The sequence below is a fragment of the Asterias amurensis genome, chromosome 15, assembly GCF_032118995.1.
Source record: "Asterias amurensis chromosome 15, ASM3211899v1".
Taxonomy (NCBI): Eukaryota; Metazoa; Echinodermata; class Asteroidea; order Forcipulatida; family Asteriidae; genus Asterias; species Asterias amurensis.
The window spans coordinates 6,067,181-6,079,546 of record NC_092662.1 but is presented as its reverse complement, the minus strand read 5'-3'; the positions used below and the strand labels follow the sequence as shown (position 1 = coordinate 6,079,546).

Sequence of the window (12,366 nt, the reverse complement as noted above, 5' to 3'; positions counted from 1 at the left end):
CACTGGTTCATCACCTAGCCTGGCAATGCGGTGTCCGTTTTTTGTCCTATTGTCGAGTATACCACCTCCTCTGGTCTGCCCGTCAGTTTTCCCCCTTCCTAAGCTTCCTAAATATCCATCATTTCAACTCTTGTGCTTCACTCTTTCAAAAAACTCATAAAAATAACCTGTTCTTCATGAGTCTCTCTCCTAGCTCCTATCCTAATAACAAGTACCTGGCCTGACCCCACTATAACAACCACCAACCTCGCTTTTTTCAAGTTTGATCAAACTTCAAGAGAAACTTCAAAACAAAATTTTACTCTGATTTAAACAAAAACAAAATTCAATCTGATTTAAAAAAAAAACAAAAAAACAAAAAAAAAGGCGTTAAGACTGAAGACATGCACCAACTTTTTCCGGCAGTTATTTATAATTTGTGTGCTTCCCCCGAATGTAGATCTTCTTTTCTCTTTCGTTCTTTCTTTTCTTCTCCATGTCCCTGCATCATTGCCCATTGACTTGCCGCTTTCTGTTTGTCCTTCTCACTAGCTGCCTGTCTGTGTTTTTATTTTCCCCTATCATCTTGTGGAGACACCGTTATATGCCGTTTATTAACGTCACGCACAGAAATCCTTGCATGGTTTTCCATAATGGTCCACATAACCAGCTACCTGTATGCCATGCATGATCATTAAACAAACAAAAAACAAGCATTGCTTTTCTAATTATTTTATTTTTTTAAGTTCAATACAATTAATTTATAAAAAAGGGATGTATGTAGTTAAGTTGACAATAACCCTTATTTAAAATTTTATGTTGAGATAATCTAAACGCATGATTTAGTTGATTGCCTGATTTGTTGAATCAGCATACAGCGCTGTGCTTCCCCAGATATTTTGACAGATTGTTTTTGAGTTGTTCATCTTGTATTTGATTAATTGAGTTGGGTTTTACTTTGCCTAATTTCAAGACGTTTTTGTCTATAACCAAGGGTGCATCCCGAAGAGAAAGACTTGACTCGGAGGAGAGCGCGTCCTCATCCCAACCCCTTCTAGGGTCAGGTATGCTCACCTAGCCACTACCTCTAAAAACACATGTCACCATTACATCTGCACGTCTGGATACTGTATTTTTACTTCTTTTTTTTGCCTCCTTCTTCAAATCAGAGAAAACCAGGAAAATATCTCAAAGTCACGAAGACACTCAAAGATTATTTACCCTAAAAAGAGAATCAAAATCACTCAATTGTTTGCCTTCTTGTTGGCAAGTATTTAGTTTTGATGTGTTAAAACCCAATTTGCCCTCAAAATAAGTGGAAGAGCCCGTTTTGTTTTATCTTATTGTCACATTTTTTTAATGTATTACAATTGAAGGGTTTTGGTGATGAGGAAAGTTACTGAGACAAAGTAACAATCATCTTGCTTCAAAGTCTCTAAAGTCTCATTTGCTAATCGCCAACACCCCCCCCCCCTGTTTCACTCCCTCTCAGAATTGGCATCATTCTTCGGAAATGAAAATTTCAAAATTTTAAAAAGCACTCCCCCTTACCAGCCACCACCCACCATAAAAAAAGCTTCTAAATCTCAAATTCATTCATTTTTGTAAATCAAGTAAAAGCAAATTTTCAAAAATCATACCCTCCTGCCTCCATATATCGGCTAAAGAAAGTACCCCAATATTTCCACCATTCCCTGTTCCTCCTCTCTGAATAAAAAAAGCAACTCCTTTCATCGCTTGCTCTCCAAGAGTTTCGCTCAGTGTATAAAGTTCAAATAAAAAAAGTTGTATTTTCTTGCATTTTAGTTACCACCACAGCACCGTCTATCCATTCTCCGCAGAAATCGTCTGTAAACTCACAGTTTTTATAAATTGCAGTTTTGTTGTTTTGCAATTAATTTTGAATTTTGAATGTGTTGCTTACTATGGTTTCATCACCCCCCAACAAATCAATTTTTCTTTCAAAGCATTACATGCGCACTGTTTGGTTTGAGCTTTTACTCTTATTTCTTTCCAAGAAAAAAAATATCATTTAGATTTTTTTATTATTTCAATAAATTTGTAGAATTCCAAAAGCGTTTTTTTTTTTTGTTATGCAAGACTATCTCTTCTTGATTTGCATTTATTCTAAAATGAAACTTTTAACACTGTTCAATTTGTCCGTTTGGTCATTAACTCATCTTAACACATCATTTTCTTACATTTTCAATTCCACCCTAATCATAATTAATCTTTTACTCAATAGTTTTGGTGTTTTTTGTTCCATTTCTGTTACTAAATTATCCAAACTAATGCCAATTTATGTGTAACATTTCGACTGTCTTTATTTTCTGTATTTTTGACCCATTTTTTATGTAAAAATTGTGGGTTTTGGGGGAAAGATATCCTTTAACATTAAAAAGAAAACCTTCAAAGAAACAAAAACGTTTTTAAATTACAAGGGGTTTAGAATTCCGACCACATTTTATTGGGGTAAAAATTAATTTTTTTTTTTTGTCTGATATCAGATCAATGTTTATTGATTGAGAAAATTGATTGAAATTGATTGCTAAATCACCTGTCTTGATTGATTGTCTAGGACGGTCCCCATCACCAATACGACGGAGGATACCGCAGGTAGACCAACCAGACCCCTCTGCACATCCTTATTTACCCCAAACGCCCACCCACCGGGTACCTCATGAGGACCATCCACCCCGTGGAACCCCAAACGGTAAACGTCAGCCTCGTGAGCAACGCTACGAACCTCGACATGATGAGACGTTCAGCCAGGAGAAATCCAAACCTCGTCGACCATCCCCATCTAAGAGAGACATCGCCGCTGTTTCAACACCGAGTAAGAAAGCACAGAGTGCCGAGCACTTACCAGAGACTGAGTATAGCCCCGGAATGGTACGACGTACCCCTGGACGTCGGCTACCCCCGGTACCAGGTGAGGTTAGACCCTCAAATCACCAAACAGGGAGTCTATCAGGCACCCCAAGGCCACGACCTCGATCAGCCGGTACCTCTCGCTCTAAAGACTCAAGTCCTGTCCGACAACCTCTCTCACATCCACGGAGTAAAGAACCTCGTCATCCCGAGACTCGTTCCACTCCACCTCCATTTTCCATCGACGACCGACCACCACAATACGAGGCGGTGATGCGTACTCAAGACCCAGCAGATCAGGGCGTGGTCGATCCACGCCTACCCAATGGATACCGCCCTGGATCATCGGTCTCAAAAGGGCGTGGTCATGGAACACAGGCACACAGTCCTCGTCGAGCTCCGCAGGGTGTATCAAGAGGACACGGGCGTCGGCACGGCAGGGAAGGAAATGGGGGAACAATAGCTGGTTATTCAGATACAGAAGAAGACGAATGGGCATGATCCAGGAACACACCAAGAAACAACCTGTTCTTCTTTGTTGGTTTCTTGTTGGAACGTCTTCTTAAAGCAATGCAAACATCTACCATCTTATATATTCATCCTTCAACTCTTGAAAACCTGTAACCCTTGCTGGAGAATTCTAATTCATTACCTGACATTATTCACAAGTGAAGGCAACATAGTCCTCAGTTCTTCTTGAATTATCAAGTTTATAGACGGTAATACCTACTGGTAGTGGCACATCTTCAGTCGAAAGAAAATACAGAACTGGTTGACTTTTCTACATTGGACAGAAGTCTGAGAAAAGATCCCTGTTCAATTATGTAACCAGTGCAGAGGGGTATGTATCTAATACATCAACTTTTTTTGTAAAATAGCTTCAGTGTTAAAAATTTACATTAAAAAAAAAGCTGTTTAAACATTTTTACTCTAAAATGCAAAGATTCAGAAGGATAAGGTGTTGTTGTAAATCCTTTTTTAAGTTTCAAGGAAAAACAAAACGGGGAAGAATTGTTTTAAAGATCCACGTGTTACCATGGAGGTTAACACATTGTCAGGATTTAAATCAGATTGACTTCTTCTTTTTGAATATTTGCATTTGAAGATTTAGGATTTTTTATATATTTCAAATACTACAGGACTATATGTTACAGAAATTATCAAAACTGTCTCCCAAACTATGGATTGTCAAACTGATAAAAAGCTTGCATTCAAGACAAAACATTACCCCTTAACACACAATGGAACATTCGTACACTGTGTACGAAACAATGAGATAACCTAGCGGTTATTCCATTTTGTTGGGGTGCTACTTATTGATGCAGTGATGTCAGACAGTTTTGATTTCTCCTTCGTCAACAGCTCCATATTTTGGGCGACATTTGCCTGATTTGACGTGTTGGAGAATTTAACCAGATTGAGTAATCTTACTCGTGTACAAACCAATGCATTTGACTGGTCACTTAATAGCCATGTATAGCACATTTTTTAAAGTTAAATTAAAAAAGTAACTTGTAAGGAGAGTTAGCTGTTTCTACTGCATTTAAACCGTTGTGGTTTACTTCTTGGACTGAAAACATTGGTTCTTTTATTATTACCCCATGCAAACAAAACAAAGACAGTTTCACATCTAGACTTTCCTGTTTGAATAGAAATCTTAAAGGTGTCTTTAAGAAACTATTGTTACAGTGATCCACCAACTAAATCTATCAATGTTTCCTTTGCAATGGACCAATAAGTTCTGTTATTTAGCCTATACCAAATGCTTTCCTTTGTGTGTAAATACTAAATGCCAGCAAATATGCTAACGGTTCATGACAATTGGACAGTTTCATCAAATATATATAAATATTTCATTTTGTTATTTCATTGGTGAATATTAATATTGTACAAATTAATATTTGAATTAACACTATATATAAATCTATATATAAACATAGCAAAATTTCTAAAAATGCATTTTTTTATTACAACTTAATTAATCAATGTGGGGGTGAGTGTTAATGTAGTATTTGATTGGGCACTGTGTAATATTTCAGTGTTACAATTCCCTGCTAAACAGATTCAATCTCTTTAATCATTTGATTATTTAGCTTCTTGGTCATGGATCAATAGCATGGTGTAGTGGTGTAGCTTAGCATTAAACCAATCATGTTTAGCAGAATTGGAGCGTGCTACCAGCCAATCTTTCAATTGAAACAATGTAAGCCTCACTGGTTTCCTACTTCAAACATTCTTTAGCCCAAAACACAAACACACACAATCTATTCTTTATGTAATTTTAACCTTCTATCTGTAACACGGATTCACCACGTTGTTGACCCCTGACCTTTAGGAAGCTGTAGATTCTAATGAATATTTATAAGCTTTAACGGAACAATAAATTTATCTGCAAATTCTACATAGCCAAGTTCAATTATAAGTAGAGATATTTAGCTAGATGTTACTGTAACTTAAGCATGATAATCTTACAACATAGGACAGTAGAACTATGTCTATATATCACCTAAATTCTAACAGCCATCTTTCCGGCAAAGGTGTCTTTCTGATTGGATCCTTTTTGGAGTCATTATAGTAACTAGTACTTTTGACGCGATGCGTATTACCAATTAACGCATCAGTGTCTGGACCCCAGACTACTCGTAACCTTAGACTACTTGCATCTTCTCATTTCACCCGACCATGATGTAAACAATCCAAGTAATTTTTATCATTGTCTGAAAATAATCATGTGACATTTGGGTGTCTTTTCATACCATAAATGGGAGTTAACTTTGTTCAATTTATTACCAGACTGGTACCCAATACTCAGTCCATGTAAACCATATAAACGCTATCCAAGGTATCTGTCTAAGAAATTTTCCTATAATCGATGTATGGCGTGCTTAGTCAGTCTTAAAATATTGACATTCAATTCTATTTTAACACATCCATAACTTGCTGTAGATATTTCTTGGGATTTTGTTTTTTGGAAAACATTTTTAAATTATTGCACGCTGTTTTGTTTGAAATTTACACACAATTTTTCTAGAAAAGGATTTTTAGTCTGACAAATGGACAGTTTTTTGTAGAATAATTTTGAGAGAGAAAGATAATGGGTTTTACCATAATGGGTTGTGATTGGAGAGTTTAAACCCGTCAAAGTTTCTTTTTTCTTCTTGAATTCAATCAATCAATCAATCAATCAACCGATCGATCATTCAAGTACTTAATCAATCACTGAGTGATCAATATTAAGTTAACTAGTACTAATTTCCTAATAAAAATGAATCATTATTAGGCACCTTTTGAATTGGAATCGCAAATCAGTAGTCCAAGTTTTAACAATTTATATATACCATAGGATATAGAAGACATCTTGTTAACCACATTCCAGTTTATTACGTTTGATTAAGTTTAATTGTATTTATGAATGGGTGTGCATGTATGGTGTGCCATTTGTGTCAAAAATGGATAAAGGATTAAGTGTACATAAGGGTATAGAGGAAAGTCAGATGGATTGAGATGAATTGCAATATGAAATTGCACTCCATAGTTTTAGTTGCTGTGATTCAGTTATTTTGTTTTTGTACTTAAAGAAAACATTACTATGTCTAAAAAAGAACTATGCAAAATGCTTTACCATTTCTATTATTAACATTGTGCTCTGAACAAGTGAAGTTCAGCTTATTTTTTGTGGTTGTCTTATGAACAACTTTGCATAAGTTGGGCTTTTTTTTAATTTATATTCTTTTATGCGATTTAGATATCTTTGAAACAATATTTAACTATTAAGAATCTGATAATCAAACATTTTCCGACACATTGACAAGAATTCTCCTTGTTGAATTTCAATAATTAAACAAGGTATGATAGGATTTCACCCAAATGCAAGTTGACAAAGTTATCTAAATTGCATTATTACCAAATTCAGATTTTCCAGCATATTGCTCTTGTGTTTTTATTAATTTTTTCTACTGCTTTCGTTTTGTATATTACAAGCCATAGTCAATAATTTTCATAAAGATTTGATTGTGTGATTAGCGGATATTAATTTTAGAAGTTCACATTTTTGATCAAGCTCAAGCTTTTTGGATTTTTGCTGCAAGTTGTCTATTTATGGACGTTGGAGGCGCTGTTTCCTGTGCAATGACTATCAACTTCTCCGAATGTGCCATTTTTCTTGTGTTTAAACGCTGATTTTTATATAAGTTTGTTTGTTTGAAAATATGTATAGTCTTTACTAATTTCCAGATGTTATATTTTATGTCGTTGAAGTAATTATACTAAGTACATCCATGTACGAACTGACAACTATAAAACATTTTTTCGGGTTAACTTAATGTAGCTACTAAGATTGGAAAGAACTGCCGAAGGAATTCGAAAGAATTTGTCAGAGATTTATAACAAATAGTAATTTATCTCTTTCTGTTTCAACTAAACCCCATTATTTATTGCCACTTGAAACCCAACATATTGGGCATCTGAGTGTCGACGCTTTTGTCGTTTGTTTTTCCCCATAACAGATTGTATTACACCCATAATGACGTCATATAAATGACATGAGTACAAACAACTACGTCATCAGACCCCACCCCCTTCAAATCAAAAATGAGATAAGTAATAGATATTATGACTCGTATATATCATATGAGCAAACCCCAGAGGTAGTTTTGATTCTTAGTAGCTACATGACCTAAGCAAGTAAATAAACTTCTGTTGTTTGTTGTTGTTCTTAAGAACCGGGGGTAAAGATACTTTTATGAAGTATATACTTCTTCAAAACACTTTTTTCCTGACCTCCCAGACATAACTATTGACTGGCTGTACACAATGTATATACTATATATATCATGTGCTTTCAAAACTTACACTATCCCATGGTAGAGTTATAGAGTAGTTCATCATCGTAGACATCTTTATAAAAATGCGACTTTTACGGCGTCCATCTTCAGCGCTCTCGTCATCGTTACGTCATCGTTACGTCATCATGATGTTTGTTTTATTCACGATTCTATTTCGAGTGAAATAAAATACCTCTGCACAAGAAGAATAAGATTGTTATGTGATGAAAGTCAGTGTCGAATTCATTTATAAATATCTATCTTTGTGATTCCCCCCCCCCCTTTTTTTTATCTAAGAACAAGGATGCCAGATTCTGGCACGATAAAAACGTGACGTTGTGATCAAGAAATTCAGTGTCTTCGGGAATCGCGAGGGTGTTTATTTTAAAATCTACTTTTTGTTGCTACCCAAGCTCTCATTTGGTGGAACGACGTCATAGGTCAGACCCTAATGGGTTCTATTGCGTCATCTTTGCAATGATGGAGAAAGACAGGATGCAATAAACATGGTTTCTTCACAAATTATTCAAAATTAGTGCGTGCCTATTAGTGAAAGTATCCAAGTTAGACTTTTACAATGAGTATCAAGTCTGCTGAGCACAGATTTCGAATTTAAATGAATTACCCACTTCATACTTTATTCTAAACCATGTGGATTATGTTTAACACGTAGCTTTTGGCCGTGGATGTAGTTTTACCTCCTTGGCTTGGCTGGGTGCCATTTTGTTCACTCTTGGCAAATTGAAACAATCGACATTGCAAACTGGCAACAATAAGTAAATCAGTGGCCACGCAACATTATGTTACTTCAACCAAATTCAGAAACTCTACTTATAGGGTTGCGCGACTTGGTAGTGTCGAGTTGTCTTCACAGTGGTGATTACAACGGTCAGCTTGCTTTCACACCATGGTGAAAGCATGATGCGAAATCAGCTCTTCGTTCCTTATTGAGTGATCCTACTATTTTAAAGGGTCTATATGCGTTTGGTAACTACTTAAAATAAAGGGCAATACAGCAGCTTTGAAAAGTATAATGCATTTTGAGAACAATATCACTTCGAAGTACAACGGTTTATGGAAAAAGATTTTTTTTTTTATCCCCCCAAAAAATCAAATACAAAGAAGCGTTACCGCATAACACTTCTCAGATTTTGTATTCCTTATTCTCCCTGCGTGGACATAATTATTCGCTCTTTTAAAAAACTTACATTTTCGAGTAAAAATAAAAACATTGTGTGGGTGGACTGAACATCGATGAGGAGGAGGTCAGTCATCGGAACGTGGTCCGTGGCTAGCCCGCCGTGGAACGTCACTAGAACCCACCCCCTGGCAATCGCGACATGCCCGCAACGTTCGTTAACTTATCACGCTGTGAACTTCAAGGATCACCAAGGGGAATAATTCCGGGTTGATGTCTGACCATTTGAGGGTTAATCAATGATACCCTCAAACAACTTGGCCATGAATGAGAAAATGGAGAACTTTCACCTTGGGGATTTGTTGTGGTTTTAACTGTTACCAATTATACACCATGGTCATTCTTACGTTAGTAAACTGGGTGAATTTGCATGGAAATTTGCTACTATCTTCACAAGTTTCGTTGCAGCATGTATACCCAAATCTCAAACGGGTATTGACATTTTAAGAGGAGGTTAAAACTTAAAAAGTCAACTCGAAGGGATTCAACCCAGATGGTATCATTTAATTAGGCAGTGAGAGAAAACTTGTTCCTCATGGTCGTTTTGTTATGTTATGGAGGAAGGCGAAGTTTGTTTTTGTGTTGCGAAATGTTTGCAAGGTTGAACAACAGTGGCGTAGCTTAATTAATCTGATTCAAACATTAATGAAAATGATGGCTAGGCAGATATCTGTGGTTTAGAAAAGTTAACCTTGATGGGCACGCAATGCGTCAACCACATCACGACAAGGGAAATATTACTGGCTTACAAATCATCGCACACATGTGTTCCTTCCTTTTGTTGTGACAAAGTTTACAGACTGATGGCAAGGAACGCTTCTATTGTTTCAATTGGCGATAGAGAACATAGCAGTTTGCTTTTTTGTCTTCGATCTCTATAATGTTTGTCGGGGATGTATTCTGAAGTCTCCCCCACCCACCACCAATACCCACCCACACACCCATTAGGTTACGCAGCTAAAGTAGTTTTGTAAATAATTTATTCGTGGAAAGTGACGTCATTTTTCGTGGTAAACTTTCCACAAGGTTGGTTTAAAATTCAGTACCATGAATTTATACCGAAGTCCGTACGGCGTTATTTAGGAAATGGCTTTAATATTTTATAGGTGACGTATTTTCCTGGAAGTTGATGCCGTGGACGGGTGGTACCTCGTACCATGGATGGTCGCAAACATCATGGAGGAAGGAAATAATCGTACCTTCCAACACGGTCGTTAAAATAATTAGATGCGTTCACACAAAACTTTTTCATCCATTCAACCACCCCACTCCTTTTGAATTTCAATTTCAGTTTCTTGGTCCAACCAGAACCGCTTTTCTCACGAAAATACTTCAAAGCCTCTTGCGATCGAACATATCCAAAGGAAAATGTCCAGAAAGTTTCGTGAAGTTTATAACTTGGATGTTGAAATACTTTCTTTGCATGGTTCTTTCTCTATGAGTGTTTTTGTTGAACCGTATGTAGAAACTCTACCTCCATGGTTGAAGTTCAACCACAAATTGCATGGAATTTATTCACTTTATTGCACAATGGTTAGCGTGCGTCGCCATAGGAAGCTTGCCTTGCTACCGGCATTTTGCGTGCATTTGACCGTTAAATTGTTACAGTGTCGAGTGAGATTGTTAGCAGTTTGTGGCACAAGTTGGGTTTGAGTTTTCTTTATGAGGCACGAGTCAAGTTTCCATGGGCGTCTAGCAATCGGATTTTTACTGACTTTTGCAATAAGTGATAGGCCTACTGCAAATTGCACTTTGGCAAATACCTCGGTAGGCTTAAGCTTACACCATGCGTGCTTAAACAAAGACAAGTTTTTAGTCAGGAAGGAAATTGTACGCTTTTGGACGGGTCAACCTCTACAGAAACGGATCTGTTGATTTGGGAATGCAGGGGACTTTTCCCCTTTGTCTAAAACCGCAAAACGGAGATGCATTCACGGACTTCCTTTTAAGTTAATTATTTTGAATAGAGAAGTTAGAAACATTCATAATTTGTTAAGGAATGTCCACACACAAGGTGAAAAGTAATGGCTACGGCTGTTGCTAAGGGTTTTGCTTATGACGTATTATTTGATGGTTGTATTGTCGCGTCATCGTGCGTTGAAATGTATGGCTATGGCTATGACTATGCATAGCCTTAGCCATAGCCGTCAAGTGCAACTCGGCCAAACTTGTTCTACTCTCTTCACTCGTCGTATCGCGTGCAAGGTTTGAGAGCCCGCTTTGATGCCTTGAGCGCCCATCGTGTGTAACCGCGTGCCGCAGATGTATCGCCAAAACCAGAGGCGGTTCAGTTTAGTTTGAGTGGGGGAGGGGGGGGGGGGGGGTGAGGCACAACCCAGATCAATCGATCATTGATGATTATCAAGGTCAATGGTGGGATCTCTAAAGGATGTACGTAGTGGAGAGTTGTGAGAATAAGGCATGCTGAGGATTGCTGAGGGGGAGGGGTGGGGCAAACAAGAACATTTAAAATATTTTGCGACACTCCGATGGGACTCTCCCTACAATTAAAGCCTAGAGTGGCGAGGTGTGCGCGGTGCGAAGTCAAAGGCAATGAAATAGTTGTACTTTATATATTTTATCTTTTACAGAACAAGATTCCTTTACAACAGGTGCAAAGCACAGCCCATCTTCCGAATTGGGTATGCTGATGTATAATAATGTGCAATTTACCCATTTTAGGATATATTCCTAAACTTCCATGATTGCACCCACTTGCACCTTTCACCCGATGCTGTTAGGGTTCCATGCCGTTACATTCCACATGAGACCCGGAGGTTGCCTGTTTACAAACATTCGAGTATCCTCGTATTGCATACCGTCTTTTATTGAGACAGTCAATGGTAGAATCGAAGACCTTCGAGTATTCTTCTTGAATGAAACTCAAGGAGATCTTCTAAAAAGTTCTCCTTCGAGGTTCTACTCAACGACAATACTCAAGATGGCCAAATCTAAATAAAACATTACAATATTGACGCTAAACCAATGAGTTGACTTTAACCATCTCACGTGATCTATGAGGTAAATTAAGCTGTTTTTTCTCTGACGTGATTTATGCAAGGTTGAAGGTGCCCATTTGTCTTCAATCGTTTGTTATCCTACAGACTTACAAATGTCCGTGTTCTGTCGAAGGTTTTGGAAAAGATCCAGTTAAACTCTCAACTTGCCCCAAGTCCTTCTACAATAACAAACGCTGAAAACCTATAGATTATTCAGTAATTAATGCGACGGTTTTAACCTACAAAGAGAATGGAAGCCTAATCCCTTGGATAAGTCTAGTGGAAGGAGTTAGACACGTTAGATGTCAATGTAAACTTCCCAGGCGGACGTACTTATTTTCTGTCGTATTTCTGTTTATTTACTCAACTTGTATTGTAGCCAACTTAACAACAAAAAAAGAACACATTGGGTTCACGTAGTGCGCAGTACAGTTTTTGGCAGACGTTACGACATTTTTTCCCGCACGATTCTTCCGCGTTTATCACAAAACCTAAA

The 12,366-nt window shown here is 37.4% G+C and overlaps 1 protein-coding gene across 21 annotated transcripts in view; it reads left to right on the top strand.

Moving 5' to 3' along the window:
* LOC139947974 (voltage-dependent calcium channel type A subunit alpha-1-like) overlaps positions 1–7,250 on the top strand; it is a 201,713-nt gene extending 194,463 nt beyond the window's left edge. For 18 of the 21 annotated variants that reach the window (XM_071945897.1, XM_071945893.1, XM_071945898.1 and 15 more), the window contains 2 exons: positions 974–1,043; positions 2,558–7,250. In XM_071945897.1, the coding sequence (XP_071801998.1) occupies positions 974–1,043; positions 2,558–3,351 (864 nt within the window). In that variant the 3' untranslated portion in view covers positions 3,352–7,250. The remainder of the gene's footprint in view (positions 1–973; positions 1,044–2,557) is intronic. The other 3 variants (XM_071945908.1, XM_071945906.1, XM_071945902.1) reach the window with 1 other exon arrangement.
* Positions 7,251–12,366: the final 5,116 nt, after the last annotated feature.